Source organism: Phoca vitulina, unplaced genomic scaffold, assembly GCF_004348235.1.
Source record: "Phoca vitulina isolate PV1807 unplaced genomic scaffold, GSC_HSeal_1.0 scaffold69, whole genome shotgun sequence".
Classification (NCBI taxonomy): domain Eukaryota; kingdom Metazoa; phylum Chordata; class Mammalia; order Carnivora; family Phocidae; genus Phoca; species Phoca vitulina.
Window position 1 is genome coordinate 199,393 of NW_022589772.1, and position 25,494 is coordinate 224,886.

The 25,494-nt window shown below is 40.8% G+C and overlaps 2 protein-coding genes and 1 long non-coding RNA gene across 6 annotated transcripts in view; 1 reads left to right on the forward strand and 2 right to left on the reverse strand.

Moving 5' to 3' along the window:
- The window catches only part of PLS3 (plastin 3), an 81,417-nt gene extending 80,868 nt beyond the window's left edge, over window positions 1-549 (reverse strand). For 2 of the 4 annotated variants that reach the window (XM_032392724.1, XM_032392725.1), the window contains exon 1: window positions 437-549. The gene's annotated coding sequence lies outside the window, so the exon portion shown is untranslated. The remainder of the gene's footprint in view (window positions 1-436) is intronic. The other 2 variants (XM_032392727.1, XM_032392723.1) reach the window with 1 other exon arrangement.
- LOC116624637 lies at window positions 31-25,136 on the forward strand. The gene is made up of 3 exons (XR_004297930.1): window positions 31-129; window positions 15,499-15,617; window positions 24,838-25,136. It is a non-coding gene; the product is annotated as an uncharacterized LOC116624637 (long non-coding RNA).
- Window positions 10,545-10,961, reverse strand: LOC116624636 (60S ribosomal protein L27a-like). The gene has a single exon (XM_032392729.1). The coding sequence runs from the start codon at window positions 10,959-10,961 to the stop codon at window positions 10,545-10,547; it is 417 nt and encodes a 138-aa protein (XP_032248620.1).
- Window positions 25,137-25,494: the final 358 nt, after the last annotated feature.

Consider the following 25,494-nt stretch of genomic DNA (forward strand, 5'->3'; position numbering starts at 1 on the left):
CGGGGGGCCGGGGGGTGGCAGTAGCTGGGGAAGAACGACAGAGGGAAGTTCGGCGCTCGGTTTCCACTTCGCGGCCGCCGCTACGGAAGGGGAGAAGGACAAGGTTGGCGTCAAGGACTGCAGCCCCAGGTAAGCAACAAGTTAGGAGCAACTAGCGAGAAAGCACCATCCCGGTGGTTAAGAGCAGAAAACGTTGTTTGCGGCGGGTGGTCGTGGGGAACACTGTCACTCCCACCCATCCTGGATGCGAACGACCCGCTTTGGCGCGCAAGGTCCGGGACCGAAATTTCTGCAGCCCCCTCCCCGCGTCCCCCCCCCCCCCGCGCGGGGCACGTCCCAGCTGAGGTTGCCGGAGATGCTCTCCGCTGGACCCACGCCTGCCCACGCCCCGGGAACCCGCTCCCGTCGTGCCCCGGCGTGCCCACAAAGCACTTACATAAAGTCGCAGAGTCCCGGATCTGGCCCGACAGCCTCCGACCGACGCACTCCGACAACTTCTGCCTCTCGCAATCTTTGCGGCCGTGGTTCTAAAGCCAGCGCCCCCTCCCTCCCGCCTGCCCCCTCCGCCCCTCGGCCGCCGCCATTGGCTCGGGTGCTGCTAACAGTCGGCCTGGGAACCTGGAAGGGGATTGGGCCGCGAGCCTGTCACATCAACTGGGTGGGGAGCCGGGAGCAGAATCCTCGGGGATGGGCACCCTGGAGGGATGGGGATTCTAACTCTGCGGCAGGGAGCGGAGACCGGTCCCTCGCGACTGCTTCTCCCTCTCCCTGGCTAAAAAGGAAAAGGGATTAGAAGTCCACGGTGCCTGGCTCAGAGTCATGTGCAAAGGGGAAAAAAAAAAAAAGGAATAAATGAAAAGATAGGACTGTTGGGAATGGGAGTTTGCAAGTCACCAAGCCCCTGTTTAAGTCCGAGGGTACAGGTTCTCCCCGGAATAGTGAAGAGAATCTCGGCCCAAGAAGGGGCATTTACTAGTAGTTTCGTCTGCGCGAATCAGCCCAGGTGTGACACCTTAGCAATCTTTCCTTTTGCCTTCGGAGGTCTAAGGAGCAGAATATGGGCAGGACGGGGCTCTCGGGTCTTTGGTTTCGTGCCAAGTAAATTGTTGACCAAAATCACCTGTCAGGTAGGGTTGTCCATGCGGAAGGGGGTGAGAGGTCGAGGTAGGAAGGAATGGTGGGAGTAACGTCGTTCCACTCGTTTGGAAATGGATGTCAATTCTCATTAATCTCCTAACACCAGAGAAAACTTGGAGACGTGCTCCTGCTTCCCGGAATACCTTTTCTGTTTCCCAGAGTCCCTTTTCTTCTTCTTTGCCCATGAGATTGCCTCCATGTCATAGCTGGCTTCTTGCATGAATACACGGGGAGGTTTCCCCTCCGTATCTGCGTTCCAGTCCTTTGGCTCACTCCAGATCCAAAATCAGCTCCTAGGGCCAGAGTTTGAGGGATTCTCCAGGGTCAGGTCAAGTGATTGGCTTGTGGTACAGCTGTCCAAGAGAAAGTCTAAGCCCCTTCCTGTTCCAGTCATAACCATTTGGTTTCAAAAAATGTGTACTTGGATTTTTTTATTTTTACAGATTTAAACTTGGTTCAAATACATACCATTTTCCATGCATTTTGGGGAAAATGCTAAACTAAGAGTGGCCTGAAAAATTGAATGCTCTTGTAAAGAAACTCCCACTTGATCTGCTATTATGAATTTCCTAAGAGAAATTAACCTGCAGTGAGTGCCAGGACTCCTTAAATGGGAAGACGTAGGGGAGTCCACAGACTGCCTAAAAGCTAGATAAGCAGAGAAGGATTTGGCACTGGGAAAAAAGCCTCGTTAAATATTTATTAATGATTAACCAACCAGAAGGACTTATGAAAGGCACAGGAAGGTGAAAAAGAAATGAGAGGGCAATCTTGCTTTCAGAAACATTACATTTCTGTTATGAGAGATTTCATACTGGTTCAGGTTGGGGTCGCTACAAAAATACTTATTTCAACACGTTGCTGTTAGCCTGACCCCACACACATTTACAATAGGCTCCAGAATGAGATTTCTGGCTTCCAATAATTGTCCCGAGGTTTGATATGGCTTCTGGAATTCTTTGCACAGAATTTCTAGACACACTAAATATGGTACTTCTACCTTTTGTCTGTAAGTCACCCCAGGAAAGCTTCCACCTGCTTTTAGACTTACACAGACAGACTTAGTAATTTCCTGAAGGAACTCGGCAAGCTAAATTTTCAAGCATGGATATATTTGTCTCAATTACTTAATTTTCTGTTTCAGTTTATTTTTCAAGTTTTGGAATTCAGAGTAAGTCAAAATATTAAGAATCCCATGCATATGCTCTTTTTGCTTTCTTGTTTCTCAATTAGAAAAGCTTCCGTCAAAACTTTAATAAAAGTCTTTGTTCACCACTAACACTGCGGATGTCGGAATTCAGCCAAGAGTTTGTTGTCGAGAAACGTCACTTTAATGGAAGTGCAGTGGTCTATAGTTTCAAAGCTTCAGGGCGCCCAAGTGGGGCACTGCTTGACCTCAACAAAAAAAAGATGCCTCAAACGCGGAAGCACCTATTTGGATGCTAGTTGAGATGCCTATGTAACAAGCTCAACAGTATAATCCAGGTCGGACTGCATTTTTTAAAATTTTTTTGAAGATTTTATTTATTTATTTGACAGAGAGAGCCAGAGAACACAAGTGGAGGAATGACAGAGGGAGAAGGAGAAGCAGGCTCCCCACTGAGCAGGGAGCCTGATGCGGGCCTCGATCTGAGGACCCTGGGATCACGACCTGAGCGGAAGGCAGACACTGAACCCACTGAGCCACCCAGGCGCAGCCGGTAGAACTGTATTTTCATGAATATTATTAAAATAGGCATTTTGATGTAACTAAGCTACCTTTGTGTTGCCCCAAACCTAAAAGGCCTCTTCAAAGATTAACATTTTCTCAGAAAGGAGCCTCAAACTCAAAAGCTTTATTCAAACTGCATTTCTTTCTGATCTTGCACACCGTCGATCTAACTGACACAGGATCATTCACAGTTTACAAACCCCAAATTGGTCGTTGCACAGACGATCTCCAGCGTCCCTTCTAGCAGCTTATAGTCAGGATAGAGGCTCTAATTCATCCTAGAGCATCTTGCACAGCAGCCTGGCATGTAGCAGTTCAGTAAATGTTTGTTGAACTAATGGTTATTTTATGGTTCTATTCTTGTAAAACTAAAAACAAAACAAAAAGTCTCTCTCTATATAGGTCTCTCACAGATCCTGTGAATCAACAACCTCGAAGTTTTCACCCTTTCCTTCTGTCCCCAATTTTCAATTCCATAGGCCTTTGTAATAAATAGCTTCAAATCAATATCACCAAATTTTGAAAACCATTTATTTTTCCTGTATTTTTTTGATGTCAGACGAGGCTCTGGTCTCACCCTTAGGTTTTATCTCTGTCCAATGTACCTTTCTTTCCTCCTCTCCACAAGCATACCCTCCTTTTCTTTGCTCTGCTTTCTATATCTCTGCCCAATGCTCTCCCCAGTCCAGTTCACAATTTATTATGTGCACATATTCTGAGTTTCTTTCCTGACAATTTCTTAGCGTAAATTCTCTGTTTCCCTTTTACCCATTTTTTTTTAAAGCCTCCTTTCTATAGTCCATTAAAATGTGATTTTGCCACACAATCATTACATAATAGAAGAAATCAAGAATCCTGATCAGTTCAATACAAATAATTTCTTCTAATTCATTATTGCTTTCTCACTGTCTAAATGTATAATTGTGTACCAATCTATTTTAATTAATTGCTTCTTGATTTATCAGTTCGTTTCCAGGAACCAATATATTTTGCTTTCATCTTATGTTTTAGTATGATAATTCTATTCCATATTATGATATTTTAGGTTCTTGTATTGATCCTTGATTCCTCTTTTTATTCAACATGTTATATCTGGTTAAAAATACAGCTTATATGATAATATCCATAGCAAATAGTGACATACGGTTTTTTTAATTAAGTGTGATTTTAAAGATTTCTCTTATCCTTAAATATTAGGCATGGAGGTGATCTTGGTAGATCTGGAAACTTCTTAAAATTTTTTGACCCAGAATATAATAATTGCAAGTTATTTCCATTGTTTACTAAGTGAAGGTGGTTTTCATGTTTCCAACTCAAAATGTATGCATGTATAACACATGAATGTTAATTCCTTGGGTAGGCATTTTCAAATATTTCCCAGGTCTCAGCAGTTCCTATCAATCTATCAATCTGAATGTCTGTTAAAACCTGCCAATTATCTTATAAGCACATTTTCATCAAGAAATTACTGTGGCATGTCCAAGAGTGTTTTCACATTTTCACTTGTTAAAAAGAAGAACAAAAGACCAAAAAAGTCAAATGAAATGTCTTTACTAGGATTAGGATATATTTGATCAACATTAACCTTCTAATATGTAGATCCAATTTTGAAGGTCACTATCCATCACTGGAAATGCTCAGAATTAAACTGTCACCCTCAGGTTTCCTGTCAAATATATCATTAATGGACAATATTCTTTTAAGTGCCTATTATGTTCTTGGCATTGAATTAAATATTATGGGGCGCCAGGGTGGCGCAGTCGGTTAAGCATCCGATGACACTTGATTTTGGCTCAGGTCGTGATCTCAGGGTCGTGGGATCCCCAGCCTGCCACATTGGGCTCTGCGCTCAGTGTGGAGTCTGCTTAAAGTTTCTCTCTCCCTCTGCCTCTCTCCCCTCAAATAAATACATCTTTAAAAAGTGAATTAAAGATTATAAGCAACATAGAAAAAGTATGGTCTCAACACACATGGAATTAATAGTCAAATAATTCAATAGCAAAACCAATGTAGATGAAATACTGAGACAACAGTTCAAAGGATAGAATATATAAGGGAGCTCTATTCTCAACTTTTTGAAGAACCTCCATACTGTTTTCCAGAGTGGCTGCACCAGCTTGCATTCCCACCAACAGTGTAGGAGGGTTCCCCTTTCTCTGCATCCCCGCCAACATCTGTCTTTTCCTGACTTGTTAATTTTAGCCATTCTGACTGGTGTGAGGTGATATCTCATTGAGGTTTTGATTTGGATTTCCCTGATGCCGAGCGATGTTGAGCACTTTTTCATGGGTCTGTTGGCCATTTGGATGTCTTCTTTGGAAAACTGTCTGTTCATGTCCTCTGCCCATTTCTTGACAGGATCATTTGTTCTTTGGGTGTTGGGAGGGATAGGGTGGCTGGGTGATAGACATTGGGGAGGGTATGTGCTACGGTGAGCGCTGTGAATTGTGTAAGACTGTTGAATCACAGATCTGTACCTCTGAAACAAATGATACATTATATGTTAAAAAAGAAGAAGAAGAAGAAGATAGCAGCAGGGGAAGAATGAAGGGGGGGAATCGGAGGGGGAGATGAACCGTGAGAGATGATGGATTCTGAAAAACTAAGGGTTCTAGAGGGGATGGGGGTGGGAGGATGGGTTAGTCTGGTGATGGGTATTAAAGAGGGCACGTTCTGCATGGAGCACTGGGTATTATACACAAACAATGAATCATGGATCACTACATCAAAAACTAATGATGTAATGTGTGGTGATTAACATAACATTAAAAAAAAGAATATATAAGGGATGCTGTAGGAATTCTGGAAAAAATGGGAATGATTAGGCTGAAGCAGTCAGAAAGGCATCTTTTGTGCAATGGGACTTGAGTTAGGCTTTAAAAGATGCATAAGACTGGATAAGGCTAAGTGGAAATGAAAGGCATTCCATTTCTAGGAGGAAAGCAAAAGGATAGCTTTGGGTGAGTTTCTGGGATTGGGCTTCCTTTACCAGCTTCCACTTCCCCATCTGCAAAACGAAAGGTTTGAATTTGCCTATTATAAAGGTCCAGTGATAACATGGGGGTGGGGGGGGGAAGGTGGCTTGACATCTCATCTATTTAATCCACTTCAAAGATAAAATATTTGTTATACTTCTTTTAGAGACAGAACAGTCTTCTGAATCTTGTTTTACAATGATTAAAATTGCACATTACAGAAGGTCTTGCTTTTGGTTACAGTAATCTGGACAGTTGTTGTAGATATCACCATGTTAGGCCCTCCCGTGAAGTTTACATAACTAGCAAACATGTCACATTTTGGTTTTGGAGGGAAAATGAACATGCCTGTAAATTACAGGGCAAGGTAGGTGGGTGCACTAGCTCACATACATATCTTGACTTCACTATTTTGTGTGTCTCGGTTGGAAGAGCATTCTTTTGGATGAAATATTCAAACTAAACCTGCATCAGAATGTAATTTCAAATACTGAAGGTTTCCTATGAGAAGGGTCTGTTAAAGATATACTAGAGAACTTTCAGAATAAAGATTATTTATTTATTTGAGAGAAAGAGAGAGAGAGAGAGCATGGGGGGGAGCGTCAGAGGGAGAAGCAGATAAATAATGTCTAGCCTATTTGGTTGTTTGATTCTCAAATGTTAGGCTAGATTTTGGTGAATTTAGAAGTGTCTGTCTCTGTGTGTGAGTGCGTGTGTATATGTTTGTGTGTGTGGCTGTGTGTGTGTGTGTGTGTGTGAGAGAGAGAAAATATAATTAGATTTTAAAATGCTATAAATATTTGAGTCTGTGTCTACTAAATATGCAAAATGTGACTTTGAAAAGAGATGGACAGTGTTGCAAGATGGATGAACTTTGAGAACATGCTAAATGAAAGTTATTAGAGACCACATATTCATGTGATTCCATTTATATGAAATGTACAAGAAGGGAACATCCATAGAGACATCCATGGAGGAAAATGGGGAGTTACTGCTAATGGGGTTCCTTCTTGGGTTCATGAAAATGTTCTAAAATAGATTGCAATAATGGTTGTACAACTCTGTAAATACACTAAAAACCATTGATCTGTACTATTTAAGCAGGTGAATTGAATGGTACTGTAATTATATCTCAATAAAGCTGGTATTAAAAAAGAGATTGATGGGGTGCCTGGGTGGCTCAGTCGTTAAGCATCTGCCTTCGGCTCAGGTCATGATCCCGCGGTCCTGGGATCGAGCCCCGCATCGGGCTCCCTGCTCGGCGGGAAGCCTGCTTCTCCCTCTCCCACTCCCCCTGCTTGTGTTCCCTCTCTAGCTGTGTCTCTCTCTGTCAAATAAATAAAATCTTTAAAAAAAAAAAAAAGATTGACACAATTAGGCTGCTTAAAGACAGGAAAACCATACTAACGAGGATATGACGTGTCAGGGCAGAAAACACTTATTGTAAGGATCTGTATTGCAAGAGACAAACTACACTCCGAAATCAAAAGGGTTTTGGAATATAAAGGATTCTACCTCCCGGTCAAGTGTGAGCCCTTGTTTGCCACTGTCATCGAAAGAAGGACAAAGTGCTTTGATATACCACAAAAGAGATTTCAATGTTGCAAAAACATTTTAAACAAATCAAATAAGCCAGAATCAGAACACAGATAGCAAAAGATGATGTATTTCTTTTTGATACTTTTGGAAAAGTTTAATTACGTGACTGTATTGGTTTAAAGATTTAAATCGTGCCAAGGTTTTTAAAACAAATTGCAGTTAGGAGATCTGGTCTAAATAACCAAGAGGTTCCTTAGAAAGTGTCACAGAAGTTTCATTTTGAATCAACAAACATCTCTGATAATTCAGAACCAAGAATGCTTTCACTGTTTGTTTATCAATGCCATAGGGTCACCCAGACAAGGGTGTAAACAGAATGTCAAGCTATCCATTCAGAGGAGCATTCTTGTTCACCAATTGGGCAACATTATAGGAAGATACATCTCATTTAGTGGTGGAATGGAGTAGGCCTATAACTAACTAAACTTAACTAAGCTTTTAAAAAAGTTTGAAATATTTGGGAGTCCTCTGGAAAGGACATCATGTGAAATGAGATCAGCCTCTTAAGGAATATTCTAGCTCAGGCGTCAGCAAACATTCATTAGCTATAAAGGGCCAGATAGTAAATATTTTTGGCATATAGTTCCTACTCGACTCTGCTATTGTAGTACAAAAGGAGCCACAGACATTAAATAAACAAATGGGCATGGTGGTGTGCCAATAAAACTTTATTTACGAGAACAAGCAGCAGTAGATTGGGTTGGCTGTTGTAGTTTGCTAATGGACCCCTGTCTACGTTCCTGTGTTTGCTCCAATATGGATTTGGCATCTGGATGTATTTGTGTTCTTAAACGGATATTTAAGTAAGAGTTAGTTCATGGGGCACCTGGGTGGCTTAGTTGGTTGTGTGTCGGACCCTTGATTTCTGCTCAGATTGTGATCTCAGGGTCGTGGGGTCGAGCCCCATGTCGGGCTCTGCGCTTAGTGTGGAGTCTGCTTGTTCCTCTCCGTCTGCTCCTCCCACTCGCTCTCTCCCTCTCTCTCAAATAAATAAATAAATAAATAAAATCTTAAAAAAAAAAAGTTGGTTCACAACTGGGGATATGAAACTAGATTAAGATAGAAATTAGCACCCTTCCCTTGTTACAATCTTAGGTCTTCACAATCTTTAATACCAAGCAATAAACAAATGGTTATATTCTACTCTCATTTCTTTTTCAACTTTCAAATTTGAATATAATCACGATGACAAAATTTCACCAAGGGAAAAAAAAATGACAACATCTACAATGATCCCTTATTGAGCTCTTCAATGTGGCGGGACTTGTACTAGGAACTTGATGTCTATTGCATCATTTAATGCTAATAACTATTCCATGAATGGACATATTATTATCCCCATTTTCAGATGAGAAAGCTAAGGCTTACAGAATAAGTAAACTTTTACATAAGGTCATTTGGCTTGTAATGCAGGCGCGGGGTGGGGTGTGGGAGTGGGGAGGAGAGTATTCTATCTCTGCAGCCTGTGATCAGAACCATAGGGTCTTACAGGCAATGTTCACTACTTTATCCCAAGAAATAAAACACAGGAACACTGCTGATTGTTTCACTTCTTCTCACTGCCATGGAAAAGTGGTTAGCCCATTAGGGTAAGCAGGCATGTTTATTACAGTAATGCTTAATCTAATGTTAGGTGTATATAATAGCTCGCATTTATTTTCATAATTCTATACATGGTGTCTTCTTTCCACCAAATGGCACTGTCAAGTTTGAAGAGTAAGTCAGTGGATCCATGTAATAGCAAAGTATGCCAATGGCAGCAGGAAGAATATCATTCCATCTTCCTCTTCGGTAATATTTGTAGGTGATGTCTGGGATTAATAATAAAGATGTTTTAGTATTATGAAGACTGGAAGCAAAGGGTGTTTTATTTCGAGTCTATATTCTACAGGGTTTTAAAATATAGGATAATTTTAGTGAAAAGTTTACCAAACCACTTGTTTGTTACAAATACAAAACAGCAGATTATCAGTTTATCCACTAGGCGGGATGTAGACAGAGGCATAATTTCTCAAATTTTCCCCCAAATACACTATTAACAGCCCAAGTTGTCTTACCTGATGAACTCTGAATTACAGGTCACATAAATCATTGTGTTTATGGAGTGGGGGGTGGGGGGTGGTTTTTAGCAGCTGAAATATATTCTAAAATAAGTGTTGATAAAAACACCCATAGCATAGGGGCGCCTGGGTGGCACGGCCGGTAAGCACCCGACTCTTGGTTTTGGCTCAGGTCGTGATCTCAGGATCCTGAGATCGAGCCCCGTGTCTGGCTCCGTGCTCAGCGAGGGGTCTACTTGGGTTTCTCTCTCCCTCTGCCCCTCCCCTTCTCGCAATCTCTTTCCCTCTAAAATAAATAAATAAATCCTTAAAAAAAAAAACCCACCTGTAGCATGTAGCCAACATTTTAATTTTATTTAACATAGGGTCTCTTGAAGTATCAAATTTAAATAGCAAGATAATTTGATAATTAATATGATTGAATTTTTAAAAAAGATTTTATTTATTTGACAGTGAGAGAGAGAGAACACAAGCAGGAGGGGCGGCAGGCAGAGGGAGAAGCAGGCCCCCTGCTGAGCAGAGAGCCCGATGTGGGGCTCAATCCCAGGACCCTGGGATCATGACCTGAGCCGAAGTGAGATGCTTAACCGACTGAGCCACCCAAGTGCCCCTATATCATAGAATTTTTACATTATAGACCATCTCCCTCACTTTACAGATTAGTAAAACTGAGGTCCACAGCAGCAAAATGACTTGCCTTAATCTTTTGGTTCTTTCAAAATCCTTTTATAAGGTTACTTTAGGGTAGGGGCACCTGGGTGGCTCAGTCGTTAAGGGTCTGCCTTCAGCTCAGGTCATGATCCCGGGGTCCTGGGATCGAGCCCCGCATCGGGCTCCCTGCTTGGCGGGAAGCCTGCTTCTCCCTCTCCCACTCCCCCTGCTTGTGTTCCCTCTCTCACTGTCTTCTCTGTCAAATAAATAAATAAAATCTTAAAAAAAAAAAAAAAAAGTTACGTTAGGGTAGCATCTTTTTTAGAAGAGCAAAGCGCTTGTTAGCATTTAATGAACCTCCCTCCGCTTGGCTTTAAGCTACCAGGACACAGGGCACCCCCCCCCCCCGCCTTAAATCTTCTCCTCAGCGCATCTACTGAAGAATTTGGCCTTCATGATTACAGGCTGTTTGGGGAGCTTGCCCTTCCCCAAAACTTTGTAGTGGCCCGATTGCACCACATCAGTGATAGGAGCTGCCCCAGTCTTGTTTTTGGCAGCATTTCCTCGTGTCTCCTCACCGACCAAGGTCCACAGTTTATCAAGGTTGACAGTTGGGCAGAAGTTCTGGTTCCTCTTTACGTGGTCGTGATGCCTCAGACCAACTCTTCCAGAGTAGCCTGGGTGATACTTGTGGAAGCTGACCCTGCGGTGACGTGTGCCGCTCGCATGGCCCCGGCCTCCTGGGTGCTTCCGGTGCTTGCCCACGGGGCCGTGGCCAGGGCTCCCGCGGCCCCGGTGATTCCGGGTCTTCCTGAGTCTGGATGGCATGTCGGCAACCCGGACGGAAGAGCTAGGGTGGCATTTTGTGGATTATAATTTTATTTCTATGTAATTCTACTTTTAAGTGTGGATTTGCAGATGTGCTCGGCATTGCCATAACTGGTGCCATGGAGCAGCGTGGGGTCCCTTCCCGCTGTGGGGTTCCTGGACCAGGGAAGTCAACGAGAGGGTCCGGACTGAAGTCAAATAGCCGGTGGGGTATAAGTGCATCTCCAGAGCCTTGCCCCTTACAGAGCAAAACTAGGGCCAGGACTGACCAAGACCAGGAATTCTGGCAACCAAGAGAAATGCAAAATTCCAGCTTGAAGGAAGGGCCTAATCTGAGCTGAGGGTTTGACAAGGCCAGATAAGGGAAAGGCAACCTGAATAGTAACTCAGCAGAGCAGAATACCCCAAGGAGAGAGGTATAGGTAACAGATTGCAAAAAAAATTGGAAGTACTTCCTTTCAACCCAAATATGAATACCAGCCTCTCCGACCTGCCAGCAACATATGATTATGTGTCGGAGCTCCCCAGATGCACAGAATGGATGTGCAAGACTAGAACCGCTTGTTCGGGCTGATTTCTTCTTTAAAATTTGTCTTGGGATATTTAAAATAGTAATATACATCATTCTTTTTACCAGAAATGACTCAGAACATTAAGGTCCTTCCTATGCTTTATTTTCCATTTTGAACCAAATATAAATTTTTAAAAAATGAATCAATACTGCCATTAATATTTATATCAACCCAGTTTTTTTGTGTGTCTGTGGAGAAAAGAAAATTCTCTGAAGGATGGAACAGCTCAGCCTCCAAAGTGCAGGTCAGAAAATCGGGCTAATTGAGTGCTTATCGGTAGTAGTTTCCCAAATGTCTCTGAGCATTTTATAAATAATTAGAAATACAAATTCAGTTTCTAAAAAGGAAATTGGTGCATAATTTATAACATGTGTATGATGTGTGTGAAAGCATGAAATATTATATAAATTCAAGAAATGCATAACCATTCGTAGGTTTTTTTTTTTTTTTTTTCCAATTACTTTATCTAAAATGAAAGTGCAGTGCTCAGAGCTAATTTCTCTGTTTTCGGTTATTCCAATTAAAAGCCCTTAAATTAATTATAATGCTTTGGTGCTCCACAGAAGTGAAATGTATGCTTAAACATTTAATGTCTACAAACGTAAAGCCAACATCTTAAACCTCGGTGCTGGGTACAATGCTTTTCTGTGATCCCTAAGATCGGTCATTTCAATTACTGCCCTGAAGACTACAGGTTTGCACCACTCAGCAACTCAATCTTTTTAAAAAAAAATTATTTAAAATCAATTAACATATAGTGTATTATCAGCAACTCAATCTTTGTTGCCAAACATTTTCTTTTATTTTGTAGTACTACTTAACCTATCTTTAGATCGTTTAATGAGATGTAATTTTGTGAGAAATGAGTTTTCAAGGTATATGCAGATCTTGGCAACGTTTTTCAGGATATGTAAACACAATACAGGGATGATGCAATGTCAAGGTTGCCATTTTTATTTGGTACTTTTCTCCATATTTGCTTCAGATTGCTGTTCTCTCATCATTGCTTGGGTTCTGGCTTATTGTCTGGAAAGCTGAGCAATAAATATTCATGATATTTTAAAGTAATTGCAAGTAAAAAATGGCTGTACTGAGAATCAATTGTAATTCCTTCTTGGATTTTCTTCCCTCTCAACATTGTGGGGTCATAAGTTTCTAAAAACTTTAAAAAGTTATCATTGTACCTGTTCCGGGACCGTCTTGGAAAGGCATAAAAAAGGAATGATTTCTCCTTCTCCTAAAATCAAATGCAAATGATCCGATACGTAAACCTTAACATGCAAATTAGTGAACAGTCCACAAATTTTCTGCTGTCCCTTCCACCCCCTCCCCACATTCCCTTCTATTCTAGCCAAACCAGAAATTTTATCATTTCCCAAATATGCCTGTATAGCTATACAATCCAGTTTGGGGGAGTGGAATGGAAAACACGTGTGTTTAGGAAAGAGTCAGAACTTGGTTTGAATCTGCCTCTTACTATCTGTGTGGCTTTGGGAAAATCACTTAGTCTCCGTATGCCTTTGTATCCTCTTATGAAAATTCAGAGAATTCGTACTTCAGCACAGTGCTCGGTATAAAGCGTGTGCTCAAATAATTCCTATTGAACGAAGCATCTAATATAACATATACAGTAGTGTCGGTAGATAGTACCTCTTCTCATTTCCCCTTTGTCCCCTGTGAGTTCTGCTGTCATGTTCCTTTGTAAACTGGCAAATCCCTAACCATTCTTCACGTCCCACATCAAATGTCCTTTCTTTGGAGATGATTTCTCCAGCCCTTCTAGGCAGACCAAATGGTTCCATCTCCGCATTTCCATAGCATCTTACACCTACCTCTCAGAGCACTGTGTTGCCATTGGTAATTTGTCTATTTCCCCAACTAGGTATAGGAAGTTCCTTTAGGGCCTCGATTTTACCTCATTGGGCTTTGTGTCTCTATTTTCTAACGGAGTTCCAGGTACATGATAGAGCGACTAAATGTTTGTTGAAAGATGAAGAGACTGAGTTGTCTGCCAGAGCTTTCCTAGAATGTAGGATTTGACTATACTCTTTTTTTTTAAGCAATCTCTACATCCAATGGGGGCTTGAACTCACGACCCCAAGATCAAGAATCACATGCTCTAGCGACTGAGCCAGCCAGGCGCCCCTTGACTATACTTTTTTTTTTTTTTTAAAGATTTTATTTATTTATTTGGCAGAGAGAGACACAGCGAGAGAGGGAACACAAGCAGGGGGAGTGGGAGAGGGAGAAGCAGGCTTCCAGCAGAGCAGGGAGCCTGACGCAGGGCTAGATCCCAAGACCCTGGGATCACGACCCAAGCCAAAGGCAGACGCTCAACGACTGAGCCACCCAGGTGCCCCTTGACTATACTTTTTAATTCACATATTTTCCCCACTAGACCACGAAATCTAAGGGAAGGCCTCTTTCCTTGTATTTATAGCACTGACACAGTGCCTGGCTCAATAAATGCCTGTTGAATTAATGTAGGCAAAATCTGTCTTTAGGGCTCTTCCTCCTATTCTTTTTTTTTTTTTTTTTTTTTTAAGATTTTATTTATTTATTTGACAGAGAGCAAGAGAGCACAAGCAGGGGGAGCGACAGAGGGAGGGGGAGAAGCAGGCTCCCCGCTGAGCAGGGAGCCCGACGTTGGGCTCCATCCCAGGACCCTGGGATCATGACCTGAGCTGAAGGCAGACATTTAACCGACTGAGCCACCCAGGTGCCCCCCGCCACCTATTCTTTATTTGAGTAACTCTCCTCCTCCCACTTCACAGGATCCTTAAAATATCTCTTTCCATGTTTGTTCTCAGTTTCTGCATTCTTTTGCTAAGTGCCAAAGGATAGGTTTGAATTAGGTAAACTCATCTCTGCTAACTCCTTGCTCTCCCTCCCAGTTAGTGCCTCAGTGCAGCTGTAATGTAAATGTCCTAGCAGGTGATGGTGTATCTGGCTTCACGACAGCCTGTTTGGGAGGAGGGGGAGATTTGGATGCATAATCCTTAAAATATCTTTCAAATTACATTGTATAGGGTGACCATCCAGTGTGTTAGTTGGCATGTCTAGCCCTGGGCAGAGGTGTGGTAAGTTAGAGATAGTGCATCAACCTGTGAAATCTCTCGGTTTTGAACTTGCCCTTTTAAATTCAGAGAATTAACCTCATCAAGTCTAATTGCCTGCTCTGAGTTTGGGAATGCTCGAGTCATGACCTCCCATGGAGCTAGGAGAAAAATCTTGGTTTACCTAATGTGACCCCCACTTCGTTTTTGTTTGCCCAGCAACCAACAAGGGATCATTTTCCATGCTGATTGTCGCATGAAGAAATTTGTGTTCTAGGCGGGTATTCAGCTAGCAAGTAGTATACTAGAATTATCTGTTTTAGCAGTCTGTCATGCTGACCAATTCAAAGTTGACCAGTGACCAATACAAAATTAATATGGATGCCTAAGATTCCTCAGTATTGTCTCATGCAAGGCTGGTCTTTGATTGGGTGGTCAAGTATCCTAGCATGTGTCGTCAAGAAAGGAGTAAGACATTTCCCTTATGATTACAGTTTTTAATTCTTGAAGGAAAGCCTTTTCTTTTCTTTTTTTTTTTAAGATTTTATTTATTTGACAGAGAGCGAAAGCAGGAACACAATTAGGGGGAGTGGTAGAGGGAGAAGCAGGCTTCCCGCCGAGCAGAGAGCCTGATGTGGGGCTCGATCCCAGGACCCTGAGATCATGACCTGAGCCGAAGGCAGACGCTTAACGACTGAGCCACCCAGGCGCCCGAAGGAAAGCCTTTTCTGTTAAAAAAAATAACCCTCATAAATATTAATGGTGTTATGTTGATCCATTGATGTATCAGATTGTACAAGGAGAAACGTTTTTAGTCTCAGAGTCCTAAATGAGAATGTAGTTAGACTAAGGACTGTCAGTAAAATTTTCCTTTTCCTTTATCCTGATACTTGTCTTCTCTCCCTTCAGACATCTGTTCCCGGAGACTGTTGTCTTTACTCCATATCCCCTTCTTTCAGTGACGGAGACAGATAAGCAGTTGTCTTGAGAATATAAGTGGATTCCAGTGCCTGCCACAGAAACAAGTGGTGAGTGTTCTCCGTCACTTGCAAACTATAAATTAATTAAGTTGACAACTTTTCCTTCTTTATGTTATGCTTTCAGAAGGACTTTTGAAATACCATTTGTTGCAGTTTCTGATTGTAATCGTAACATATGGTCATTGTAGAGAATTGATAGTACAGAAAAGTACTGAGAGAGAATAAAAATCTCAACACCTAGAGATAACAGCTGTTAGCATTTTGATGTATTTACTTACAGCTTTCTTATGTGTGTATAACATATTTTTATTGGGATTCTATTATATATAAAGTGCTACATCTTGGGTTTTCAAAAGTGTCCTTACATCTGAAACATTTTCAAGTACCATTAGGTATTTGAAAACATTTTAAGTTGCTAGATAACATTTTGTCACATGAATATACCATGTGTTGTTTATTAAAAAAGAACATCCTTTTGTTGTTGGACATGCAGCTTGATTCCAATTTTTCCATCTTAAAAATAATTCTGTACTTAATCTTTGTCTGAATTTCTGATTGTTTCATTAGACTAGAATCCTACAAAGGAACTTACTTGGTCTAAGTGTGTGATTTTTTTTTTTTTTTTACAAAAAAATACTTATGAGGGGCACCTGGCTGGCTCAGTGGGAATGGTATATATTGCTGGTATTTTATTTTATTTTTTTATTTCATTTTATTTTAAGTATGCTGTACACCCAACGTGGGGCTTGAACTCATGACCCCGAGATCAAGAGTCACATAATCTTGACCGACTGAGCCAGCCAGGCGTCCCTATCACCGGTATTTAAAAGTATTGAACATTTTAAAAAATATATTCACTAGGTTCTTGAACTTGTGTCATGTGTATTTATCTCTGTTCCTGTTCTTTAGCCATTTTCCATTTTGATTTTTGTGAGCTTTTTAATATTTCAAAACTATCATCCCTTTTTAGTGTCTGTTGCAAATATTTTTCCTAGCCTATGGCTGGTCTTTTAGGTTTTCTTATTTAGTAATGGCTTTTGAGCTTCAATTTTTTCCATTTTTGTGTAGTCCAACTCTATTGATTTTTCCATTTGTGGTTTCTTCCATTGCTTATATGCTTAAAAATTCCATTCTTATTCAGTAGATGTTTTGGTTAGCTTTAATTGGTCAGATTTATAGTTTTGAAGGCACTGGATTTGTTCTACAGAACTGCAAATATAGCTATTGCTGCTCTTTGTTCTTTTTAAATATTTTATACACAGACTTGGAAGTGTTAGTTACAAAAGTAGGAGCAGCTATAATTCCTTTGCAACAGGACCGTGTGCGAAGAGAGTGATTCTTAAGAAGTCTTTTGAACAAAAAAAAGGACGTGATATGTTGACATTTTATTGCAGTGAACAACTGTGTTGATTGAATGTTCCACATTTTAGCAAGCATCCCAGGTGATTCTTGTGCACTCTAAAGTTTGAGAATCTCTGGGCTAGGAAGGAACATTAGTGTAAGAAGCGGATCCGTGGAGGCAAAGAACAAAATGCAAGCATGTGAGACCTTAAGTTCAGAGATAGATCTCAAACCAGTAGATGAGCCAGTAGGCAGAAGGGACAGTCAGAATCAACAGGGCATAGGTGAAAGAGCACGGGTCTGTTCATCAGAAAAATCACTTAATATCCTGTGTCCTCAGGCCAGTCACAACTTTTCAGGCTTCTTATCTTTAAAACGAGGATAAGGGGTGCCTGGGTTGCTCAGTCAGTTAAGCGTCTGCCTTTGGCTCAGGTCATGATCCCAGGGTCCTGGGATCGAGCCCCTGCCTCGGGCTCCCTGCCCAGTGGGGCATCTGCTTCTCCCTCTCCCCCTGATCCTCCTCCCCACTTGTGTTCTCTCTCTCTCTGTCTCAAATAAATAAATAAAATCTTATTTTTTTAAAAAAGGTGAGTTCAAAAAAAATAGAATGAGGATAAGAAGTACTTGTACCCAAGTATACAAGATGGTAAAGACCAGGGGAAATAGAATTTAACAGTGTTTTGCAAAATTCATAGGTTTTATTGTTAATGATAGAATCAGAGGAAGTGCTGGTGGTGGTCAGCATCCAGATGATGTGGCACCAGGTCCCAGAGACTCACTGTTGACAAGTGTAGCGTTCAGGGTCAAGAAATCCTGTCCCTGGAAGGACTTGAAGTTGGGGCGGGGGTTGGTGAGGGAAAGGAGAAGGCAGGACATCAACTGAAGTTCAGCTGGCTTCGTGAGACTGAAATATTTGGTCAGTCACTGAGGGAAACGAATCACATGAGGTATTCAGCCTGGAGGAATCCCTGCCTTCTCTGAAGATGCATTCTCTTTCATTTGTACCCCGCACACAACATTCATCCCTTTATGCTTTACTCTACTATTGGCAGACCCACACTGGAAGGAACAAAGCTGTCAGGCTCTTTCAAGGGTTTCAGTCTTACTGAGCGATGTGACTAATAGCCACCAAGTTCCTTCACCACTCCCCTTCCCCATTTAGAACCAGGATCGTGTCAGGGTATGAGGTGAGGGCACACCTGTAGGAGGTTCACAGAATTAGAGGATTGGATGCTCTGGCGGTTGAGGGAAGGTGGAAGGATTCCAAGAAGTATGTACTTTTTTTGTTGTGACAACCCCAGGAAGTGGGAAGTATGGCTCCTGAACAATCTAATTTCCTTTTTGACTTCTTTCCCTGTAGGATTTCAGTTGCCTTTATTGCAAAGTTAATGCATTCCAGAGTTATTAAATCTCAGAGGGTAATAAATAGACTATATAGCAGTAAAAAGAGATACACATAGTTATTTGAACCAGCCTGATGCAAACTCCATTCATTAAGTCTAGTGGAAAGAGCATGGGCTTCAGTCTGTTGGAAACCACCCGAATTATTTCTGAGTTGGAATTCCCTGTCAGTTTCTTACTGTTTGATCTTGAATAGGATGTCTATGAGCCACCATCTTTTACATCTGGAAAAGAAAGATAACATTTTCTACTCAAATAATTATTTGAGGACCCAATCAGATATAATAGTAAAAGAACCTGGTGTATTGACTGGTACACGGTAAGTGCGCAGTGTCCTTTTTCAGTTGGTTAATCAAATTTCAACCACCGTTTTTTTCAATTTCAGTAATTCTTATCTGATTTCCTGATATAGTACCTCAACTGCTTGCTATAGCCCTCATCCTATGGGGCCCACAATTCTTCCTTCCTGGCTTCAGCTTTCTTCACATCATCTAGCTTTTCCTTCTCTTTCAAGTTTCCTCCCTCCTTCCCAACTTGACTTCTAAGGAAGCGAGGTTCTTTCTGTTCTGGAATCTAGGACCACTTCTCTCTAGGTGGAAAATTCTGTCCTCAGCCTCCTGAATAGTGAATATATTCTCCTGGTCTTCTACTCAGAGGAATCTTTTTCAACTAGCCTCCCATATTTTTTCCTGGCCCCTTCTCAAACTTGCTTATTTTGCATCATTTATCCTGCTTTTGTTTTTTTAAAAAAGATTTTATTTATTTATTTGAGAGAGAAAGAGAGGGAGGGAGAGCACAGAGGGAGAAGCAGACTCTCTACTGAGCAGAGGGCCCGATGTGGGACTTGATCCCAGGAACCTGAGATCATGACCTGAGCTGAAGGCAGATGCCTAACTGACTGAGCCACCCAGGTGCCCTATCCTGCTTTTGTAGCTCAGGTTTTTGAAAATCTCCTCCCCCCCATTCCAGAGTAACTTATTGTAGCCCTTCAGGTTTTGTCATCCTCTTCTGGCTACATTCAGGTCTTCCTACAGATACGTAAGAACACGCTGACCGAAAATCTGACTAATGATGAATGATATCCCAACCAGGCTAGAGCTTTCACCACTTGATTTTGAGCATATGACAAGAGACCTGTTCTGAGACTCTAGAATACACTATGCTACGGTCAATACTTACCTCAGCTAAACCTCTCTGTTGACCCACAGGGGACCAAGGAGTCACTCTAGTGCTGAGCACTACTTACTTTTTAGACTTTGTCAGCAGGGAAACTCGCGAAACCTCTCTCCTCTTTCTCTCTGCATCCAAGTAGCTCTCAATAATAGAGCTGTAAAGTCTTATTTTGAGTTAGTGAAAAGGGGAGAAACTCCTTTCGGAGATATTTGCTTTGAAGCCTCACACATCTGGGTACGATGGTGCTGGAGTTAGTACAACATAAAAACAGTTCCCACGTTCATTCATTTAAGAAATATTTATCGAGAACTTACAATATCCAATGTGAAGTTCTGGATGGGAGGATGAAATGAGTTAAATTAAATTAATTAAATTAAAGCCCGCCTGAGATCTCACAGAGTCGGGAAAGGAAGGTGAACCACAAGCCGCCATGCTACACAGCATAAAGGGATGAACGTTGTGTGCGGGGTACAAATGAAAGAGAATGCATCTTCAGAGAAGGCAGGGATTCCTCCAGGCTGAATACCTCATGTGATTCGTTTCCCTCAGTGACTGACCAAATATTTCAGTCTCATGAAGCCAGCTGAGCTTCAGTGACAAGATTTTGAAATATTTCAAGTCAATGTAAGGAAAAAAATGAAATTCAATTGTCCCAACAATGAGTATAGTGTCATTGGATGAGGGCAGCCTGTGGGCACCAGAAGACCCTGATAATTGCAGTGCTTCGTCTGTGAAGCCTTCTTTCTTTTCCTCAGGTTGTGGAAATAAAATAAAACAGTCCTCCAAAAGAGCAAAGTGGAGCATTTCCAATTTTGTCCTTTAATAAATGGTTTGTTGGCATTGAATAGGATGAAAATAATGATAGGTCTTTTGCCACCAAAGCATAATGACCCTTGTGGCCTTTCTCCTCACTCTGTACCCTGTACTTTAGATGGTAAACAGCAATTTGAGTGGCAATATTGAAAATGATTTTAACTCTCTGTTGCTCAGCAAGCATGAAACCGACACACAGCCCACATTGTGCTCACTGAGCCAGGACAAATAGCAAAAGAGTGGTCCTCGAATTTTCCCCTGTCCCCAAGTTCACTGAAACAGAAAGCCTGGTATCAATAGATATAAGGCCTTGATTGAGAAGGCCGAGAATCCATGGGTAGCCAGAAAACTTATAAACCTAGAACTTACTGTGACATTGATATTGAAACTGCATAGAACTTAGACTCTGAGTTCTGTAGGTGAAATTATTACCATCCTAACCTTTAGAAAAGTAATAGGACAGTTAGATTTCAAATTTTGTTTACAGTCAAGGGAAAAAAATGTTAGTTTTTTCTTTGCATAGCTGTGTAAAAAGTCTTTATTCTTTAAAGAATGTTCAATTATATAACCCCCCCGACTCTAAATTTTAAATGGCACAGATGTGATGGAGTAGCGCCTTAATAGGGTTGCCAGAGTTAGCAAAAACAAACAAACCCCCCCAAAACTACAGGATACCCAGTTGAATTTGAATTTGAGATAAACAACAAGTAATTTTTTAGTATAAGTATGATACATGTAATATCTCGCAACCCTAACCTTAAGGGGCATTGCCTGATTATATAATATTCCAGTGGGCTGGTTAAATTTTAGGAGGCAGGTTTGCTTTTTTTTTTTTAAGGTTTTTTTAAGAGAGAGAGTGTGTGAGAGAGAGATGGGAGGAGGGGCAGAGGGAGAGAATCTTCAAGCAGACTCCCTGCTGAGCAGGACAGCCTGATGCAGGACTCAATCTCAAGTCCCTAAGATCATGACCTGAGCAGAAACAGAGTCTGACGCTCAACTGACTGAGCCACCCAGGAGCCCCCAGGTTTGCTTTTAATCCCCAGTTTTCATCTTTCCCTATTCCTGCATGTCTACTCAATATACAAGATTTGAATGAATGGAAAGATCTTCTGTGAAGAAGACCATTCATTTCATAAATGAATTATTTTAAAGCCTTCCACCCCGCTGCAAAAAAAAAAAAAAAAAAAAAAAAAGCCTCTTTTTTTTTTTTCTCCCCTTTTTGTGCTGTCCCAATTGCTCTTCACTTGCTGATCTGGGTTGCATCATTTAGAGCAGTGCCTCAACTATAAATGTCTCAACTTTCTGTTGTTCTTGGTCAGAAGGCTCAGCCAGACAGAGGTAGGGGCTGAGGTGGGGGAGGGGGAGAGTCTAGGAACTGAGTCAAAAAAGTAGAACTAATTTAAAAAAAATTTTTTTAAAGATTTTATTTTTAAGTAATCTCTCCACCCTACATGGGGTTCAAACTCACAACCCCAAGATCAAGAGTCTCATGCTCCTCCAACCAAGCCAGCCAGGTGCCCCAAAGTTGAACTATTTTAAGTGAGAATTTGGAGAACACCCAAAATGAACATGTAGTGAGCCAAAATGTAGACCTCAACATGGGATTTTCCTTTAACTAAAGAATCTCACTTCCCCAAATAGTAACTCTAGAGTGTCTGATCATTTCAGTGCACATTCAATTCACATATCCATCCGAGTTAAAAAATGTATGAAAAATTGATGATTCTGCATTTAGTTCTTATTAATTTTACAAGTAAAAATACATCTTCACAGTTGAATACTTTGATGTCAGCTTCCAGGAATCCTTAATTGCTCCTTATCTCAAAGGAGATTGGGGGGCACCTGGCTGGCTCAGTCGGTAGAGCATGTGGCTCTTGATCTTGGGGTTCTGAGTTCAAGCCCCACATTGGGTGTAGAGCTTACTTAAAAAAAATAAAGGAGATTGGCTCCCTGCACCTCAGGCTATCCCTGAAGACAGATTCTAAGTAGACAAGTTGTCTGAATGAATATGAATAAGATAGGCTCTTCTCTAAATTTATAACAATTTTGGGAGGGACATTAAATTATCAAACAAAAACTGTAAGAAAGATTATAGACTTTCAGTAGTTGCTTAATTCTATCATAAGAAAACCTTTTTATGAAACCCTGAGACAGCTTATCAACGTTTTAAATCTATTAAACACTCACACACATTACATATTAATATGCTGATTATAGAATATTCTTTTCAATTAAAAAATCTTGACAGAGCTTTGCATGAAAAATTCATTAGCTTGTTTTAACTTAGTGTACATCCTCAAAGATAAAAAACACATATTTTAACAAACCAGAAGTTCTAGTCAGACAAAACTGGGTGACAGAAAGAAATAAGATGCATCCAAATTGGAAAGGTAGAAATAACGTTATCGGTATTTGCAGATTACATGACCATACATGTAGGAAATCCTAAAGAATCTACCAAAAAAAGTTAAAGTTAATAAGTGAATTCAACGATCTATGTGTCTGCTTTTGTGCCAGTACCATACAGTCTTTATGATTACAGCTATGGTACTGGAAAAACAGGCACATAGATCAAAGGAACAGAATAGAGAGCCCAGAAATGGACCCTCAACTATATGGTCAACTAATCTTCGACAAAGCAGGAAAGAAGTCTAATGGAAAAAGACAATCTCTTCAACAAATGGTGTTGGAAAAATTGGACAGCCACATGCAGAAGAATGAAACTGGACCATTTCCTTACACCACACACAAAAACAGACTCACAATGGATGAAAGACCTAAATATGAGACAGGAATCCATCAAAATCCTTGAGGAGAACACAGGCAGCAACCTCTTTGATCTCAGCCGCAGCAACTTCTTGCTAGATACATTTCCAAAGGCAAGGGAAACAAAGGCAAAAATGAACTATTGGGACTTCATCAAGATAAAAAGCTTTTGCACAGCAAAGGAAACAGTCAACAAAACCAAAAGACAACCGACAGAATGGAAGAAGATTATTTGCAAATGACATATCAGATAAAGGGCTAGTATCCAAAATCTATAAAGAACTTATCAAACTCAACACCCAAAGAACAATCCAATCAAGAAATGGGCAGAAGACATGAACAGACATTTTTCCAAAGAAGACATCCAAATGGCCAACAGACACATGAAAAAGTGCTCAACATTGCTCGGCATCAGGGAAATCCAAATCAAAACCTCAGTGAGATACCACCTCACACCAGTCAGAATGGCTAAAATTAAGAAGTCAGGAAACGACAGATGTTGGCAGGGATGCGGAGAAAGGGGAACCCTCCTACACTGTTGGTGGGAATGCAAGCTGGTGCAGCCACTCCGGAAAACAGTATGGGGGTTCCTCAAAAAGTTGAAAATAGATCTACCCTATGACCCAGCCATTGCACTACTAGGTATTTACCCCAAAGATACAAATGTAGTGACCCGAACGGGTACGTGCACCCCAGTGTTTATAGCAGCAATGTTCACAATAGCCAAACTGTGGAAAGAGCCTAGATGTCCATCAACAGATGAATGGATAAAGAAGATGTGGTGTATATATATACAATGGAGTATTACGCAGCCATCGAAACTGAAATCTTGCCATTTGCAACGACGTGGATGGAACAAGAGGGTATTATGCTGAGCGAAATAAGTCAATCATAGAAAGACAATTATCATATGATCTCACTGATATGTGGACTTTAAGAAACAAGGCAGAGGATCATAGGGGAAGAGAGGAAAAAATGAAACAAGACGAAACCAGAGAGGGAGACAAAATATAAGAGACTCTTAATCATAGGAAACAAACTGAGGGTTGCTGGAGGTGAGGGCGGTGGGGGGATGGGGTAACTGGGTGATGGACACTGGGGAGGGTATGTGTTGTAATGAGCACTGAGTATTATATAAGACTGATTAATCACAGACCTGTACCCCTGAAACAAATAATACATTATATGTTAGGGGCACCTGAATGGCTCAGTCATATAAGCATCTGCCTTAGGCTCAGGTCATGATCTCAGGGTCCTGGGATTGAGCCCCACGTCAGACTCCCCACTCAGCCTGCTTCTCCCTCTCCTCCCCACTTGTGCTATCTCTGTCTCTCGCTCTCAAATAAATAAATTAAAATATTTAAAGAAATACATGTTAATTAATTGAATTTTAAAAAAATAATAAAAATAGAAAAAATAAGTGAATTCAGCAAACTTACAGGATATGAGGTCAACATGCCAAAATTAATTGTATTTCTATACACTAGCAATGAACAATCCAGAAAGGAAATTAAGAAACAATTCCATTTACAAAAACAACAACATGGATAAAATTCTTAAGAATAAATTTAACCAAGAAGGTAAGGTCTATACTCAGAAAACTGCAAAACACTTCTGACAAAAATTAAGAAGCCCTAAATAAATGAAAGACATCCTATGTTCATGGCTCAGAAGACTTAATATTGTTAAGATGGCAATTTTCTTCAAAACGATCTACAGATTCCATGTAATCTCTATGAAAATCTCAATGGCTTTTTTTTTTTTTTTTTTGCAGAAATGTAAAAACCAATCCTCAGATTCATATGGATTTGCAAGGGGTCCCAAATAACCAAAACAATCTTGAAAAGGAACAATGTTGGAGACTCACACTTCAGATTTTAAAACTTACTACAAAGCTACATTAATCAAAAGAGTGTTGTGCTGACATGAGGATAGATGTGTAGATCAATCAGTAGAATAGAGGGCCCAGAAATAAACCCTAACATTTATGGTCAATTGATTTTCCACAAGGATGCCAAGAATACTACTCAGTGGGGAAGAGGAGTCTTGAACAAATGGTGTCGGGGCAACCAGATATTCACATGTAAAAGAATAAAATTGGATCTTTATCTCACATTATATTTAAAAATTACCTCATTATGGATCAAAGACCTAAATGTAAAAAATAAAACTATAAAACTTTTAGAAGAAAACAAATAAGCGAAATCTACATGACCTTGGATTTGGCAATGGTTTCTGAAATATGACACCAAAAGCATAAGAAACAAAAGAAAAAGCATATAAATTGGATTTCATCAAAACTAAAATCTTTTGTGCATCAGAGGACACTATCACTTGGGTGGCTCAGTGGGTTAAGCATCCGACTCTTGGTTTGGGCTCAGGTCATGATCTTAGGGTCCTGAGATTGAGCCGTGTCAGGCTCCCTGCTCAG